Here is an 18,983-nt window from a genome sequence, read left to right as displayed (position 1 = left end):
CTCAGATCATCCTATGCCTGAAATTTTAAAATTGAACAGTGCTTAGTATTTATCAACTTTGAATAAAATGTTTCACTATCTAAATATTAACTATTTAAACTTTGAATTCACTATCAAGAAATTGCCTACTTTAGAGTAGTTCATCTTACAAGAGAAACTTGAAAAGAATAACAATTACAGAAAAATGGGGGAAGATTGTGCAGAATATTTTTCAAAATATTGACTATCTTGCATCAGTAGAAATGAAGTAGTAAGAGGCTTAATTTCTATATACATTTTTTATTAATAGAACATTAGTTTTCTCCTCCATCCTTCACTAAACAAATGTTGAATAAATATTTAAAGAACATGGGTTTGAAGAGGTGCCAAATTACGAACCTGCCTGGAGAGCTTATGTTTCAGGCCGATCCTGTATTTGGAAGTCCTGGTTGCTCACCCATATTGGCTTGCAGTTCTACTATTTGATGTTATCTGGCAGCTCTGGTGCCCACTAGCTCCCAAGACTGTGTTTGGAGAGAGAATAACAAGAAAAGGACGGAAAGACAAGAATGCACATATCTTAATAACTTTCACCAGTGTGCTGTCTTTCAAAGGCGCAATATTATGCAATAAACTTAGCTTTAACTCTGGCATGAAAATTTCTAACTTATTGTGCTTTTCCTTAGAAAGGCTCAGCTCAGGTTTCCAATAAAAATGGGAGGCAGAAAGCAGCTTTCTCACCAACCTTGAAGTGAAGAGTTCCACCATGTTACAGATAGTTGAGTATTTTCTTGCAGATAGTTGAAACTTAAAGTTTTCAAAGTCTTCCAGAGAAGTTAAATTCTGTGCTATTTATAATACATTCCTAGTGTAGAAGTCATTGTCTTTGTTTTCTCAAACAAGCCTGAAGAAGAAAGGGCAGTGTTGGCAAACAAGCCTGTTATCAGACAGTCTTTACATGAGATTTTGAGGACCCCTACAGAATATGCCACTATTGTTTAGTGAGAGGAGAAGGGCAGTGGGAGAAGTGGGAGATGAAGAAAGGGAAGGAGTAAGGAAGAATGAGAGGCCATGAGAAATCCTCAAGCCAGTGGGCATTCTGATCCTTTAGACAAGTCCTCCTCTCTCTCTCTCTCTTTTTATATATATATATATATACATATATATATATATATATATATATATATATATTTTTTTTTAATTGATTTTTTACAGAGAGGAAGGGAGAGAGATAGAGAGCCAGAAACGTCAATGAGAGAGAAACATCGACCAGCCGCCTCCTGCACATACTGGGGATGTGCCCGCAGCCAATGTACATGCCCTTGACCGGAATTGAACCCGGGACCCTTCAGTCCGCAGACCGATGCTCTACTGCTGAGCCAAACCGGTTTCGGCCAAGTCCTCCTCTCTTGCTGAGAGGAAGTTAAAGCCTGAGCTCTGGCTTGGATTTGAGGCATGCTAACTCTGTGACTTGGACTTATATTCTCTTTGCCTAAGTTTTTTTTTTTTGTCTTTAAAATGGGGATAACAATAGTATTTTCCTCGGGGTATACTTGAGAGAAAAACTTTGAGGCGGTTTGAGGCCTTTGGTTACATTTAATAAATATTAATGGTCATATCATCATCATTATCTGTTTCATTATCACCATCATCATCATTATTGTCTCTAATATGACATCACAATCTCTGTCATCACCACCACTGTCATCATCATCTTCACATCATCAAATTATTATCCCCAACACCATTACCCTCACCATTGTGACCATCATCACCACCATCATTATCATTATCATTATCACCATCCTCCTCCACATCACTATCATCATTTTCCCCCCAATTATTACATCACAGCCACTGTCATCACTCCCATCATCATTGTTCCCTTCATCACATGACAATCACTATCTTCACTATCATCATACCCATTAAATCCAACACCATTATCATCATCAAACCATTTTTATCATCATCCTCCTCATAAGTTTCATCTAGTAGAATCAATAGTGATTTCCATTCAAGAAAAATAGTCTGCACTTATGCATCCAAATATCTCAGCCTGGAATACTAGAACCTCCCAAAACATATCTTTGCATATTTCTGCAGACTCACCTGTCTCTACTTTCTCACCCACAATAGTGAATAATTTGTAGTTTTCCGCACAAACCATGCTAATTTAGGACACCACGCTTTTATTCATCCATTCCCTTGTCTAGCCAATTCTTTCCTGACTTTTTTGCTTGGCTGATTCCTATTCATCTTCTTGGACATGATATAAACATCAACTCCTCCAGAACATACCCTCCCCTCACTCTCTAAAGCCTAGGTTAGGTGTTCTCCCTTTAATCTCACACAGAATCCAGTGAATAGCTCTATGTTTAAATTTAACCTCAAGTGCTCTGCTTACATATTCAGCAGACATGTTGGTACTTCATCAGATAAACTTGAGTCCTCCTTACTAGTTTGTGTGCCTATCCAATAGTTTTTGTGTGCTTTCATGGGTCTCCTTGGTGACCTTCAAATACCTAGCTGCTGGAGCCACTTCACTGGGAGAGTACCAGGGAATTTGTGTTCTTAATACATTAAATAGTGTCAGGTCTCATAACTGCTTATTTTTGAAATAGCAATAGGTACATGAGGCCTCTGCAACACTAGTAATCTGATGTAAAAAGTCTGAGATTTCCATTAGGGACAGGTTCCCAGGTCTTGCCAATGCTTCTGTGGTTTATTGCGTAGATTCATAGTAGAAGGAAATACTGAATTCTGCTTAATGTTTACTGAAAACAAATATACAGGCTGTTCCCATACAAATTTACACACCCCTTAAGGCTTTTTAAGTGCTCTTTGGGGAGGTGGGGGTTCAGGGACCTCAGGTCAAGAGCCTCCATCTCACCAGAGCTCTCTGTGGAAGGAGAGATGGGGCCTGGCAGAGGTTAGAGGAGTAGAGTTACTCCTCAAATAGAACACAGCCAGTCCTCCTCCTGAGATGGTGTGTGGTGTGATGGTTAGGAGCACAGATTTGAGAGTCAGGTCACCTGATTCAAATCTGGCCCTTTCCACCTACTACCTGTGTGACCTAACCAGGTTACCGAACTCGGTTCCCACCTGTGAGGCTAGCTTAAGTCCAGTGCCCCATCTTACAGCTATTGAGAGGGTCGAAGAAGAATGCATACTCCTGGGACCAAGTGAGGTCAAGTCGGCATTGTCCCAGCTATATAAGCCTGTCCCCAGAACCTTCCTTATGTGTATACTGAGGGGAGGTGGCAGTTATCACCCCCATGTTCTTGAGAAACTGAAAACCGATAAAGCATTCGTCCCCCACTGAAAAATTTCTCCGGAGATGACAAATCTCTCATTCCCAGGGCTCCAAATCAATGACCCTAGTATGGTGGCCTCCAGGAACAATGACCAGACATGGGCCTCATCTAGGTAGACTCCTTTCAAGTAACATAATTATAGGACTTATGCTAATGGAGCAGGTACATTAACACATTCTCATTTCCTTTAGTGCTTGGGTCCCCTCACGGGAAACCTTTTCAGTTGGCAGTGGTTCCGAAAACCTTCACAATACCAGCTGACAGCATGACCACAGGGGAGTGGGATTAAGGGAGAGCCCCCCATAGACTGGCGGAAAACAGTTGTTTCTACAAGTGGCCCATTTTATAAATTGCATTGCGTTCCTTCCACAGTCTTCCTTAACCGACTTTCCGACTTTCCTCGTTTTAAAGTGGTCTGCTGGGGGTGGAAGGAAACAGAGAAGGAAACAGGAAGTGAGACAGAGAAGGAAAATTGCTAGTTAAAAGGTAATTTGCTCGAGGTTGCAACACTGTGGGCACCTGAAGCTTAATTCATCCGGGGACTCAGGGAGACAGTGCAGTTACTTCCCAGGGAGTAAGAAGCTGGGTACTGATACACCAATTTTATCAGCCATTGTTCAGGGGCTCCCAGGGACAGTAACACCCAAGAACTTCTTGACTGCTTTGTGAAAGGCTAAATCAGAGGTCTTCAAACAAATGGAGGCAGATGCTGACATTTGAAAGGCAGTGGAATGCTCTAAATTAACAAGGCCAAAAAATATGATGGAACCAGGGGCACCCAATAGCCACCTGCTACATTCCTCTTCCCTGCAATTACCTCCAACTAGATCCTCATGTTCAGAACCCTGGTCTGGCTATCGCTCAGAGTTTGTCTCTGCAATCACTAGCTGTGGTGTATCCAATCAAATGATGTCTGCAGAGGTAGCAGAACCCGAGAGTGAGTGCTTCAGTCAGTCCCAATGTGGCACCATGGTATAGAGCCATAACAGGAAGGGATTATTTTTAAAGAATTAACTCTTAAAATGTTTAATCATGTATGATCACTTGAAACTATGAGGGGGGTGGGGGCAGAGAAGGGAAAAGGAGGAGGATCTTTTTTGGTTATTATTCAAGCCGCATTCCCTGGAGATTGAGTACAATTTCCACCAAGGCCAGCGTTCTACGGCTCTTCCCTAGGAATTGCCTCTCCAGCACCACCTTCATTGGAATTAAAGACAGAGCCACAGGAGTGCAGAGATGTAGTAAAAGGAAATTGCCTGTGAAAACCGCTGACTGGAGATGCCACATAAAACAGCAGGGTTAATGTGCTGTTCAGATACATTTGCCCTCACAATTCAGAAGCCCTTCTGTAGATCGACATTTCAGCTAGAGCCTGTTCACCTCCATTAAGCCACGGGCCACCATCATTTCCTGTTACCTTAGGTATTTTTCAGTTTAACCACTGTCGCCAAAGTTTTCTAGTTTTATTATAGAACTAATCAACCTCTGAAACTGCCTGATGGGACAGTATTTATCTTTCAAAATCCCAGTTTAATGACCACTTTCCCTGTGAAGCCTTCTCTAACCTCCTTCACTACTCTTGCCCCTACCAGAGGCACGTAGCTGCATGTGGCAACAGAGGCAATTGGGGGTGGGAGGGGTCCTTTTCTCACACAGTGAGAAGTATGGAGAGAAATGATTTCTGGGATTAGGTCAGCTGATGAATGGCATCCTCAATATTCTGCCACCCTCAGAATATTTCTCTGCATCTCCATGCTAGTCTCATGGTCATACAACAGCTGCTGCCATTCCAAACATCACAATCACATTCAAAACAGGAAGAAAGGGTGACTTTAGTAGGATCTGTCCCTTATTCTCATTGGCCAAAACTGTGTCACATGGCCATGGCTAGTTTCAGGATACTAGAAAAGCTGAGGATATTGTCATGCCCTCCACCACCACCACCAAAAAAAAAAAAAAAAAAAAAAAAAAAAAAAAAAGCCCAGATAGTCTGTTTTCTTAGAAGTTCTCATTATTGTTGTTTTCTCTGTGACTCTTTCTGTCACCTTGGCTGTATCTGTTACCTACTGCCTAAATGATGCTGCGTAACAAATGGCCTCAAAACCTCAGTGCCATACAACAATAAACACTTATTTAGCTCCTGGGTCTTTTGAATTGAGTTCAACTGAACCAGGTTGAGCTTGACCAGTCTCAGCTCGCCCGTGTCCTGGGGATAGCTGCCTGTCAATTGATCCCTGACAGCTTCACTTAAGATAGCGGGGGTGATTCAGCTCTGCTTTATGTGACTCCCTCACACTAGCTGCGGCACGTCCTTCTGGCATTGCCATTGTATCATGAGGTGTTTTGCTGTGTTCAGACCTTTCTGTTCATTTGTTTCCATTTTCTCCCCACAACAACCTCACATGCTAACTAGAGAGCATGGTCTCACGTCAAAGGCTCCGCTGGGTAGGGAGAGTTCACTGCTCAAGGTGGTTCAGCTCAGAAGTGTCAAGTCCAGGATTGGATGTGAGGTCTTATACCCACCCTGGGCTTCCTCTGAGACTCCAGGCTGCCTGTCCCTCAGCAGCTGCTTGCCAGCCAATGCTACTCAGGCATTTCCTTTGACAGCTACCAAAGGTGACAGCAGTGACTCTGTGAGCATCACGCTCCACAAAATCCGTTCACTTCATATAAATGGGGCCTTGTTCTGTGCAAGCCAACCTGGACAGAAAATATAGCGTTTGCTTATTTCCCCTGTTCCTATTCCACATGCACAGTCCCCATCCTCACCAACATCGTGTTCAGTTTTGTTTTCCAGTGGGAACCTAATTTCCAGTGGGTAGTGTGGCAGAGTTAGAGCTTAGTTTCTTGTAAGTCAATTGGCACACCTGCCATTAGGTACGAGGAGGTGGATAAGAACCTCATCACCTGGTGGGCCCCTCCAAATGTCCAGAGGAAGTTGCCACAAAGTGTCTGATTGGGAGTGAGAACCCCACCTCACTTTGCCTTGTGCACAAGAAGTCATGTGGCCTTCTTTCTTTTTAATTTTATTTTTCAATTACAGTTGACACTCAATATTATTTTATATTAGTTTCAGGTGTACAGCATAGTGGTTAGACAATCATATACTTTACAAAATGCTCCCCCTGATATTTAAGGTACCCACCTGGCACCATACATAGTTATTATGAGTGGATAAAAAAGCAGTGATACATATACATAATGAAATACTACTCAGCCATACAAAAGAATAGAATCTTACCATTTACAACAGCATGAATGGACCTTGAGGGTATGAAGCTATATGAAGTAAGTCAGACAGAGAAAGGCAAATATCATGTGATTTCACTTATATGCAGAACCTGAAGAATAAAATAAATGAATAAACAAAACAGAAACAGACTCATAGATATAGAAGACAAATTGATGGTTGCCAGAGGGAAGGAGAGCTGGGGGGCCGAAAGGAAAAGGTGAAGGGATTAAGAAGTGCAAATTGATAGTTACAGGACGTAAAGACCAGCATAGGGAATATAATCAAATGATACACCTCAGCACCAAAAAAAAAAAAAAAAAAAATTTAAAAATGGGCAGAGGCCCTGGCCAGTGTGACTCAGTTGGTTGGAGTCTCATCCTGTACACCAAAGGTCACAGGTTCAATTCCCACTCAAAGCACATACCTAGGTTGTGAGTTCAGTCCCCGGTTGAGGTGCACCTGAACGGTAACCAATCAATGTTTCTCTTTCAGTTGAAGTTTCTCTCTCTTGCCCTTCCTCTCTCTAAAAATCAATAAACATATCCTCCAGAGAGGGTTAAAAAAATAGGCAGAGGACCTGAATAGACACTTCTCCAAAGAAAGCATACAGATGGCCAATAGACATGTGAAAAGATGCCCAACATCACTAATCATCAGAGAGATGCAAATTAAAACCACAATGAGAGATCACTGCACAACTGTCAGAATGGCTGTCATCAATAAATCAACAAGCAACCATTGCTGGCGAGGATGTGGAGGAAAGGGAACCGACGTGTACTGTTGGTAGAGTTGCAAATTGGTGCATCCGCCATGAAAGTACTATGTAGGTTCCTCAAAATAGTTAAAAATTGAACTGCCTTATGAACTAGCAATTATGCTTCTGGAAACGTATTTGAAGAAATACAAAACACAAATTAGAAAATATATTTGCACCCTTATGTTCATTGCAGTTCTATTTACAATAGTCAATATATGGAAGCAATCTATGTGCTCAATAATGGGCAAGTAAATAATGTGCCTTTCAACAGCTATCAGTCTTGAAAGCACAAAGAATCTGGTAGATCTGTTCCTTTCCCATCCCACTTCAAGCATTGATATTGTGATGTGTTAGATGGAGCTTCTTGCCTTGAAATAGGATCAATATGAAATACTGGAATGCAGTCTTTGAGAGATGGTTTGTGGACTTCCAAATGGCATTGGCTGTTTTAGTGAATTGAGTATGTTAGGTATGGATGGCTTATTTAGGTCTTGGTTAATTCAAAGGTGTGCAATCCTGTATTCCAGTTACTGCATTTGGTTGTCCTTTCAGAGTTTATGATAAAGTCTTCATATCATTGGATGAGCCAAGTCTTATACAAAAGAGGATTTGAGTCCATTGCAATTTGGGAATGTGTGTTCTGACTCATCTACAAAGCTATAAAATACAGCATTAATTTTTTAATTGACATATTAAAAACACCCCACAGGCAAATAATTTTTATAGATTATGAACAAACCAATAAATAGAAAGTTATTTTTAAGTTTTTTGTACATGCCAAGCTTCTTAGCCTCCTCAGAGAGTAGTAAAATGTAAAACAGAGTTGCTGCCTCTCCAATCTCCCACCACCTACAAAAATCACACAAGAAATCCAAATTCAAGGTAGTCAAATCAGAAAATATGGATAGGAATTATAAAATACAGGTGGAGTCACACCAACCAAGGGAGAAACTATTTTGATTTATGGCCTTTCAAACCCTTATATGCAAATTATCTTATATAAGTATGAATATATGTATGCATTCTTATACATTATTTAACAAAAAAAGAGATTGTACACATTATTTTATAACACTTTTCACTTTTTTATAACAATTATTATAAATGCCTTTTCTTGTCACTAAATATGGATTTACATAATCTCTTGTCACAGTATGTCATTGATTGATGAATTATAGTCTATATAACCTATCTTCTATGATATATTTTGTTTGGTTTTGATCATTTATTATAGTCATCATTTTGAAACAAAATATCTTTGGTTTGGGGCACTTGTCTGATATTTCCGTAGACTCAGGTGTTAAGATGTACTTGAGAATCTTACAGTCTGGTTGTAGAGACAAAACACAATGCAAAGAAAACAAGCTCATACAGGGAAGAGGGTGTCTAAATTAGTTGACAGCCAAGAGTCAACGGCCAGAAAAACTATTTCACACTTAGGTTGCTACATAAGCCTTCATGAAGGAGAGTTGTAAGTGGCAGAAACTTAAACCAGTGTAGGTGTAAAAAGTGTATGACTGGCTCATGAAATTGCAAGTTCACTTTGATTTCAGACTGAGCTGGGTCCAGTGTTCAGTTGATGTTACTGAGCATGTGTGTGTGTGTGTGTGTGTGTGTGTGTGTGTGTGTGTGTTTTCTCCATCTCTTGGTGTGAGCTGCATTCTGAGCCAAGCTCTTTCTCTATGGCAGCTGCCTCCAGCAGGTCCAGACTCAGGTGGTTTTTATATGCCATAAGGAGAGAAACCCTTTCTCCCAGCTTCTCTGTTAATCCCTTGCAGAACTTTTGCTCACCCACCACTGTATAAAGGGAAGTGGGTGTCCTGGTGGCTACTTTGGGTCATGTGCCTGTGTCCTTGGTGAGGAAGGTGGGCAGGGTGTGACTGCAGGCCCTTCCCATGGAGCAGTTCTCAAAAGGCAAAGATGCTGGATGGTGAAAAAATGAGAGGATACTGGAACTTAATGGATGAGCAACCACGTCCATTAGATGCTTAGGGCTGCAATTAACAGGGAAACTCCAAGTCAAACTGGTCTGTTTGCCAATTTTATGAAATCTGGAGGTGTAGTGGGCTCTAGCACCATATGAGCATGGCTCAGTGATGTCATAAGTTGACTGAGGGTCAGCTTCATCTCAATTCAGATTTCCCTCAATATGGCTGCCAATGGCCATCAGGATACCTATTCTCTTTGTCCATAGCCAGCACTTGAGGATGAAAAACAGCTCCTTGTGTCAAGAACTATAAGGCTTTTCCTGCCATGTGATTGAATCAGCCTAGGTCATGTGCTCACCTCTGAATCAATAGCACACTGACTCTGGGAACTACTACACACTGATTGGCCAATCACTGCTCCTGGAGGAAAGGGTGGGGTTACCTTCCACATGGGATACGGTAGATATTTGAATGAAACTGTAGTACCATTAGGATTGGAGGACACACACTGGGTAGTCAACCAACAATGGGGTCCTAATAAGACTTCATTAGTTAGGAAGGAAATATGGAGTTGGATAAGATAGAGAGGCAATTTATGGCCTGGTCAACGATGTGGAGACAAGATTACAGAGGCTGTCCTGCAGGAAACAGGAGAGTGCACTAGCTCATTTGGAAGTATTCATTTATTTATCCTCTTATTGCTCATATATTTATGGAGCACCTACCATGCACCACTATGCTGAGGTGAGTGCTGAGAATAAATGAGATGGATATAGTTCATAATTCACATGGCCTTCTAGTGGGGAAGACAGCAGACAAATGAACTTCAAAGATAATATGTCAAGAAAAACAAAGCAAGGTAGAGGGATAGAGAGAATGGGAGGGAAAAGAATCCAAGGCCTCTTGCATAGGTTGATCCATAGACTTGAAGGATATGATGAAGTTATCCAAGGTGATCTGGGAGAGTGTATTCCCAGCAGAGGGAAGAAAAAATGGAAAGGCTGCCAAAACTGGTTTGGCTCAGTGTATAGAGCGTCAGCCTGCAGACTAAAAGGTCCCAGGTTCGATTCCGGTCAAGGGCATGTACCTTTGTTGTGGCACATCCCCAGTAGGGTGTGTGCAAAAGGCAGCTGATCAATGATTCTCTCTCATCGATGTTTCTAACTCTCTATCCCTCTCTCTTCCTCTCTGTAAAAAATCAATAAAATATATATATTTTTAAATGCAAAGGCTATGGGACAGGCATCCATGGCATGTTTGGGGAACAAGGAGGTGGACATGGGGGACAGTGGTAGGGAATAATGTCAGAGAGGAAAGGTGAGATCACAGGGGACCTCACAGGCATTGCAAAGACATTGTTCTTACCCTGAGTAGGATGTTGAATTCATGATGACAGAGAGTGGCCAGACCCTTGGCCCATGGCTTTACCTTGACTGAATTTAATCCTTTCTCCTCTCCTCTCTTCTAGGCCATGTACATGTTCTACGCACTGGCCATTGTGTGTGACGACTTCTTCGTCCCTTCCTTGGAAAAGATCTGTGAGGTATGTGCTTGATTCTCAGCATTTCTGAGCTGGGCACTGGTACTGCTCCAGCCTGCTTCACGGAGGCCCTGGAACACTCTATGCAACCGGGATGGGTGGGAACACCGGATATCAGCATACTTCAGAGTGATGGGCAACATTAGCACAAAAGTGCCATCAATCTGCTTAGAATTCCAGAACACCCATCTATAGTTGGGCTTTGACATACACATGGCCAGCTTTCCCTGTCCATTTGGCTATAACTCATGGTACTTTGAGTTCTGCTTCCAGTTTTCTTTCCCTCTTTCAAAATCTGCCCCTCCATTCTCTGTCATTCCCTCCTCTCCACCATTCCCTTCTGCTTCAGTATCCCTCCTTTGGTGATTTGTGGAGTCCTTGTCGACTGAGAAATCTCCAGCCACATACATCCATCACCCTTCCTCTGTGTATATGTATAGAAATGCTCCAAGCAGATGCATGAAAGGGGAGAAGATGAAAGAATTGGCCACAGAGACAAAAACAGGACTCTGCTCAAAATCTGCCCAGTGACACCAGGCTGAATACCAAGTTAAATCCCTTTTATCTGAATTTTCAGCATATCTAGAACCCTTTTATTTTCTTGCCTCCTCCATCTTCTCCTCTGTTTTGAAATGTAGTTTCTTTTATCTGGAAGCTTTCCATTTTATTTTATTTTTAATTCAGATACCTTTCCAGAAGGGATCTCTCCCAAATGCCCCCCCCCCCAATCTGGAGCTCAAGTTTCTTTATAACATTCTCAAACGTCATTGTCCCTCCCCTTTCTTCCCTCCTTCCTCCCAAGTGTCAGATTCAGTAGATCTTGGGGGCCAACAGGTACCAGAAGTTCCATTTCTAATAAGTATCCAAGTGCTGCTGAAGGTGCCGGTCAGGAACCACTAACTTAAGCAGTACCTTCTATATCCTGGAAGTCTGTTAATTTTGTGTGCTTAAAAAAATAAAAGAATCAAGGCCTGGGAGTGGGTTTCTTATTCTGTGGAAGGAGGATGAGGAAGAAGTGAGGTGGACTGTGGACAGGTGTGGAAGGAAGGCCTTTGTTCAAAGTGAGGTAACCTGAGAACAGGGTCACCTCATGGGAAAGATGAAGAAACTCTGAATCCCTTGTAAGTGGGGTCATTTGTGATCTCTAAAATACCACCATTTGGTGGTTTGTTTTTCATGGAAAGCAAACTATATCTTTTCCACACAACTTGAAAAAAAAATAGAAAGACCTTTGTAGGTAGCGGCTATAGGGTCAAGCCTCAAACTGACCTGTGGCAGAGCCACAGACAAGTCCCAGCGTGGAGGGCACAATTAGGCTTGACCCTATAGCCGGTCCGTACATCAGGAGAGATGTTGCCAGGGCTGAAGTGAATTAGGAATGAAAGAGGAGGGGGCATAAGAGGGTATGAAGGAAGAAGCCAATGGAGTGGATGAAGGAGAGAGAGGAACTGGAGATAATCCAAGGTGTGGACTCCAGAATAACCCCCATTGGGGAACCCGAGCTGGAGAAGACCCAGCAATGCAAGGCTCCCAGCTTGTGACAAGTCTTGACAAACTACCCCAGGAGTGTGAGCTCTGCTTTAGGCGACCTTCCCACAAACTGCCTGCTCCCGGTGAGACAGGATGGCAGGGTGTCCTCACAACCACACCTTTCAACTTGAGGTATCAGTACTTCATCAGTAAGGTCTCCTCAGGACCCCGAGTGAAGTTTAGCTGTTCAGTAGAGAGTGAGGAACCCCAGGATTCCAGATGAAAATGCTCCATTAGGGCTCCTGCAGCAGACTTGCTGGTTGGTGGAGCCAGTAGCCTACGCCAAAGCCATGCTGCCCCTCCATGGCTGAGCAAGGGAGTGCAGCTGCTGATGCCACTGGGAATAGTATCATTCATGACCATCTGGGACACCAGGAGGAACTGGCAATTTACTGATGGCCAGCAGCTCACTTTCTGAGTCATGATTAAAAACAGAAAAGCTAAACATGCTAAGCAGCCTTGAATGTGTATTTGTCTTGTCTTCTTGCAAATCACCTTTGGATTAACCAACAGGGTGACCTAGAGAGTTTATTGAATAGAATACCTCGGCAGAGTTGATCCCTCGTTATTTTCTACTTATCCCTCACTCGCCCTACCCCAGGGTTTCAAGGTTGCATCGAGAATGGGAAGTGGGTTTCAGGAGGATGACCTTCCCCACCCCAAAACCTCTATAACCTCTTAGAATCAAGGCTCAAAAGCTGGTTACCATGAGCCTGATTTAGCCTAAGATCAGCATGGTACTGAAAAAAACCAGGATATTTTGCATTTTAAAAAAAATGTGGACTTTGGCATCTCATAAAATAAGGATACTTGAACAGAAGGAAACTAGACTTCAGGTGGTAGGCACATTATACATAGTAGAGTATATAGATATTGTATTATAAATATAGACACCTGGAACTTATATGATGTTATTATTAACCAATGTCACCCCAGTCAATCTAATTTAAAAATAGAAATACTTTGGAACTCAGAGGGAACCAAGTGGTCTGATGTTAGAAAGGAGGTGAATGCCCTTTGTGCCTCACACTGGCCACTCCACTCCTCCCTATTATCTGCATGGCCATTGGGGCATTGGGATTGGGGACCCTTAGATCTTGTCAAGAGCCTTTAACTCAAGTGGACGCTCCTCCTGATTTTGTCCCCAAAGGGGGACAATGAGAGGAACTGTGGCCCAGCCAGGGCAGTCAGACACAGAGGCTGAGCTTGAGACCTGGGAGTCACAGGGTTCCCAGGGGTAATTGAACTCACCTGTGCTTTGTTCTTGTTCCTCTTTAGCGCCTGCACCTCAGTGAAGATGTGGCTGGCGCCACGTTCATGGCGGCAGGCAGTTCGGCCCCAGAGCTGTTCACATCTGTCATAGGTAGGTGATGACCTGGGGACATCTCAGCCCTGAGCTCTCTAAAGGACCTGGGCTCAGTGGTTGTTGTTCATTATTATCTTACTAGAGGCCCAGTGCACGAATTCATGAACCAGTGGGGTCCCTCTGCCTGGTCTGAGGGATCAGGCGAAAACTGGCTCTCTGACATCCCCCGAGGGATCCCGGATTGTGAGAGGGTGCAGGCCAGGCTGAGGGACCCCACCAGTGCACGATTGGGACCAGGAAGAGATGTGGAGGTTGCTCATCCAGGAGGGGCTGTGGGAAGGCTCCAGGGTTTGTCTGGCCTGTCTTGCTCAGTCCTGATTAGCCAGACCCCAACAACAAACTAACCTACCAATCAGAGTCTGCCCCCTATTGGTCAGTGCATGGTATAGCGACCAGTCAACAGTCTGCCCTCTGGTTATCAGTGCACGTCATAGTGAGCAGTTGAGTGGCCTTAGCTTATCATTAACATATTATGCTTTGATTGGTTGAATAGATGATCAGACTACCAGACACTTAGCATATTAGGCTTTCATTATATAGAATTAAAGAAATGCTTTTACTATGCATGGACGTGCCCCAGCCCCAATGCCAATGCTCTTGTGGGACAGCATCCTCAGATTAAAGAGCTCCCTTCAATCCTCGACTGCTTCCTGCATACCCTCTGTGATCAGTCTAACACTTAAGAAAGTTCCTCTACAAACACCTTGGAATATGACCCCCATGACAGCCAGGCTGATTCTGGCTCTGTGTTTCAGGTGTCTTCATCACCAAGGGCGATGTGGGAGTTGGGACCATCGTGGGCTCGGCAGTGTTCAACATCCTGTGCATCATCGGAGTCTGTGGGCTCTTCGCTGGTCAGGTAGGAGTGATGGCAGAAGGTGGTGTCTGGGAGGGCGGCGTGGAAGTGAGGCAGCAGCCAGTCTGGCAGGAGTAGAATCAGCACAAGGACCAGTGGTCTTGGACAGTGAGGATGTGGTGTCTCATGCCCAGGAGGCTGGCTCAGCTAGACCTTGAAATTCTCAGGCACCATCCTTTGGTCTCCGTGTTGATGGAATATAGAGTTCCCAGGTTCATGTAAGTAATTAACCAGTCTGAAGATATGGGTCACAAATCTGAAGGTGCCTTGCTCATTTTGATAGTATTGATCTGAATTGGAAAACCTAAAACAATTTTAGGTATAGTGTTGCCTCAATGTAAATAGAGTAAAAAGAGAGAAGGAGACAGGAAATGACAGATGTGTGTTTTTCTGCTAAAAACAATTTGCATCCATCACAATTTAGGACCCATCTACAGTAAGAAAGCATTTTATTTACATGTTCGCTTTAGCTGACTTTTGGGGTCACCAGGGGTTTTTGCACACTTGCATTTTATCTATGAAGACTATGCCACTGCCAGGGGGTGTCATGGGGTATTTGTCCTTTTTGAACTCTGGTGTGCATTTTGGAAAGTCTTGGGAAGACACCCTAAGTCACCAAAGTGTGAAGTTTTCCGGCATCCATGGCATTGCAGGGGCAAATTGGCTTGCAGCCAGCCTGCCAGCACTCATGTCCTAGTTTCCTTGTAGAAACACCCAGGACTCCGAGTATTATCTAGGAAACATGACTTCTAGAAGCCCATCAAGGGTGTCCACTTGCAGTATTGAGGTACCCGGTGGTCTGAGCCAAGGTCCTGATAGAAGTGGCTGGGTGGTTTGAAGGGCTAAATAAAGTTCCGGGGAGTTTTCTCCCACGCCCTTCTGCGGGCCCCTTGGTCATTCAATCAACCAGCCAGGGGCACCCAATGCTGCCCGTGTTTTGAACACAGACTAGAGAATGTCTGAAGCAGGATGCACTCTGGCACACCACCACTATTCCCCACTGCTTGCTTTTACCTCCATCATCTCCATACCAATTTATTTTTCTGGGTAGCCTGGTGAGTTTGTTACTTCTGGTGATAGGCAGGACCCCTTGATCTCATCGGGAATCAGCTCCAACACCCACAAGTGAACAGTTACTTCTGAGAGGAACAGCTATGTCCACATGTGGTTATTGAGTTCTTCCCAGCTTACTGGACTGGAAATTTTTTTCTTCATCCTTTAGGTCAGTTCTCTCTTTGTCTTAGGTTTTGTAGACCCACAATATGGTATTTTGTCGATCTCCTATTAATGTAGTCAGTACCAAAAAGAAAAGTCTCTGTCTTTGCCTTCACTTCCATTTCTACTTCGCTGGTTCTCATCTGAGTTGGAGATGAACAGTCACATCCTGCATAAGAGTCTGTTGCTATTAGCACTCTCTTAATTAGCACTGCCACCATTAGCGGTACGTTTATTAGCCTGGTGGTTCTTAGTGTTGTCATTAGTTCATTAGTCATTTGTACCGGAAACTTGATGCAAAGGCAAGCCCAAAGAGGGAGAAATAAAGTACGTAAGCAAATGAAACAAATGCGGGGACATAGCTAGTAAATGCTATGCAACTAATTACATATGAGGTGGCTTGAATGCATTTGTGTTCCATAATTTATTAGCAATGCAGTAAATCACTTGTCTTGTTAGAACAAGGACTTAAAAGGCCAATTACTTCCTGAGCGTTTAGCAAGTTCTGGTATCAGTCACTTTACCTTCCAGAAGCTCTTTGCCAAGCTCATCTCAGCCATTGTGGAGAGAAGGAGCCTCCTGGATGATATTAGAAGGAGCCCATTTGATGGTTCTGGGGCCAGCCCTTCCTCCTGTCTTTCCGTGTACTATGCCTATGTAGAGAGTTCCAAAGCTACACAGTGCTCTTCTTCAGGACTTTGTAAGATCCACGAAGTCTTTACAGAAGGAGCAAAATGATATTTTGGGAAACAGATTGCCCTGGGTTTGAATGCCGACTCTGCTATTGCTGGCTGTGGAGCCTTGGAGAAGTTGTTTCACTTCTTTAAGCCTCGGAGTTTTGTTTTTTGTTTTTTGGGGTTTTTTTCATCTATAGAGTAGGTATAAGTGCACCTACTTCCTTGCATTGCCCTAGGATGAAACGTAACGTGTTCAGCAAACAACACCAGGCCTACACAGTAGATGTGCAACAAAAGTTAGACACCATTATCAGCACTCAAAAGAACATCAATCCCTAGATCTCTTGCCTCAAAATTCCATGCTGGCACCCTAGCCTGTTTGGCTCAGTAGATAGAGTGTCGGCCTGTGGACTGAAGAGTTGCCGGTTCAATTCCAGTCAAGGGCACATGCCTGGGTTGCAGGCTCGATTCCTCATAGGGGATGTGCAGGAGGCAGCATATCAATGATTCTTATCATTGATGTTTCTATCTCTCTCTCTCCCTCTCCCTTCCTCTCTGAAATATACATATATATATATATATATATATATATATATATATATATACACACACACACACACAGACACACACACACACATATATATATATATATTTTTTTTAATCCCATGCTGGGTCACTGCAATAATTTAACCAACCAGTGGGAGGAACTTACAACTAACTTGTGAAACAGCAGCCAGGTATCCCGTGGCAAGGGCAGGAAAGGTCAGGGAGAAGGTCTCTATGTGAAATTCTAAATGAGGAGAGGCTGATTAGAAGAACCATCTCACAGGGCTGGTCCTGGCCTCTGTGCTGTCTGATCAGTGGGAGGAAAAGAAAAATCAGTACGAAATATACGTGCCTGGCATCCCGAGCCGCCCTCCAGGCCGGTTGAGCCTATGCAGCAAGCATGTTCCAGCAAAGGACGGTTATTGGCAATTGAACTGATTAATAAATCCAATCATGGGGCTCACTTAGCATTGTTATTTATGTTGCTCCGCACTTCCATTTGGCTGTGAGAATTACCAGCGAGTGCCCATGGGGCTCTCTCTAATGTATTCCTGCGTGAAGGGCTGCTCGTGACCAAGTCTGTTACCCATCTGAAATTAAAGTAATTAAGCGGTAAGGTTTGAGTTCCTGTCTCAATTAGGGTTTTGATGAATTCGATGTAATTAAATGTCTGCTGTATTTGCAGTTTGCAAACATACCCAGCGCTTCGGTGTTCGCCTAAGGTGCTTTGGGGAGTTTTACGGGACAAAAAGGAAATTGCTTCTTAGAAAGTGGCTTACAGAGTGATTCTTGGCATGCCCGCAAGACATTTATAGGGCTGTGGCCCTACCAGCTTTTTTTTTTTTTTTCATTTAAAAACAAAAAATAACAACAAAGAGGAAACACAAATTTATTTCCACATTGTGAAACAATGCACTTTTGAACTTAAATTCACCATCCAGAGCATGTTAAGCTTTAAAGACATAACCACCGCAAATAGAGAGTAAACAGATTAACTACATTCCAGGTTAGGACTTTCATATCCCAGTGATTACAGGCCGGCAGATGGCCCCAGTTCGTAATAAAGAGCTTCGGCATCAGCTCTCCTGGCATCCTCCAAATTACCTGATGTTCATTGGCGAGGTCCCGCTAATCTTGTCTGGTTTTGCCTTGCTGTTCATGCTGGCCTCTTTAAACAAGCCAGAACAGCACCCAGAGGTGGTACATCTGAATTCAAACCTGCCTTCAAAGCTCAATGTCACTCATCGTCAGAGAAATGCAAATTAAAACCGTAATGAGATATCACCTCACACCTGCAAGAATGGCTATCATCAATAAGTCAACAAACAAGTGTTGCCGAAGCCGGTTTGGCTCAGTGGTAGAGTGTCGGTCTGCGGACTGAAGGGTCCCAGGTTCGATTCCGGTCAAGGGCATGTACATTGGTTGCGGGCACATCCCTGGTGGGGGGTGTGCAGGAGGCAGCTGGTCGATGTTTCTCTCTCCTTGACGTTTCTAGCTCTTTATCACTCTCCCTTCCTCTCTGTAAAAAAATCAATAAAATATATTTTAAAAAAACAAAACAAACAAACAAACAAAAAAAAAAACAAGTGCTGGTGAGGAGAGAAGGGAGGACTCCTGCACTGCTGGTGAGAATGTAGACTGGTGCAAGCACTGTGGAACACAATATGAAGTTTCCTCAAAAACTTAATACAGGGGAACTGCCTTTTAACTCAGTGATCCCACTTCTGGGAATATATCCAGTGAAACCTGAAATAGTACTTGGAGAGAATATATGCACCCCTATGTTCATTGCAGCATTATTTACAATAGCCAAGATCTGGAAACAGCCCAAGTGCCCATCAGTAGGTGAGTGGATAAAAAGCTTTGATTCATTTATAGAATGGCATACTACTCAGTCATTTGAAAGCATATCTTACTTTTCTATTGTCTAAAATTTTACATATGTCTCCTTTTTCCCCGACTTGACCTCTTCCTCTCCCCACCCCCCACCCACAGCCATTCCCTACCTGGGCAATCCCCCACTGCCCCAGTGTCTGTGTC

General features: G+C 43.3%; 1 protein-coding gene across 1 annotated transcript in view; it reads left to right on the top strand.

The window, feature by feature from the left end:
* The window catches only part of SLC24A3 (solute carrier family 24 member 3), a 459,582-nt gene that overhangs the window by 320,546 nt on the left and 120,053 nt on the right, over positions 1 to 18,983 (top strand). Inside the window, exons 4-6 of the mRNA XM_084887028.1 lie at positions 10,682 to 10,756; positions 13,562 to 13,646; positions 14,405 to 14,508. Of these exons, the coding sequence (XP_084743154.1) occupies positions 10,682 to 10,756; positions 13,562 to 13,646; positions 14,405 to 14,508 (264 nt within the window). The remainder of the gene's footprint in view (positions 1 to 10,681; positions 10,757 to 13,561; positions 13,647 to 14,404; positions 14,509 to 18,983) is intronic.

This window comes from Pipistrellus hanaki (assembly GCF_964339955.1).
Source record: "Pipistrellus hanaki genome assembly, chromosome: 6".
Classification (NCBI taxonomy): domain Eukaryota; kingdom Metazoa; phylum Chordata; class Mammalia; order Chiroptera; family Vespertilionidae; genus Pipistrellus; species Pipistrellus hanaki.
Note: the sequence above shows the minus strand (reverse complement) of the source record. Positions and strands in the feature narration are given on the sequence as shown.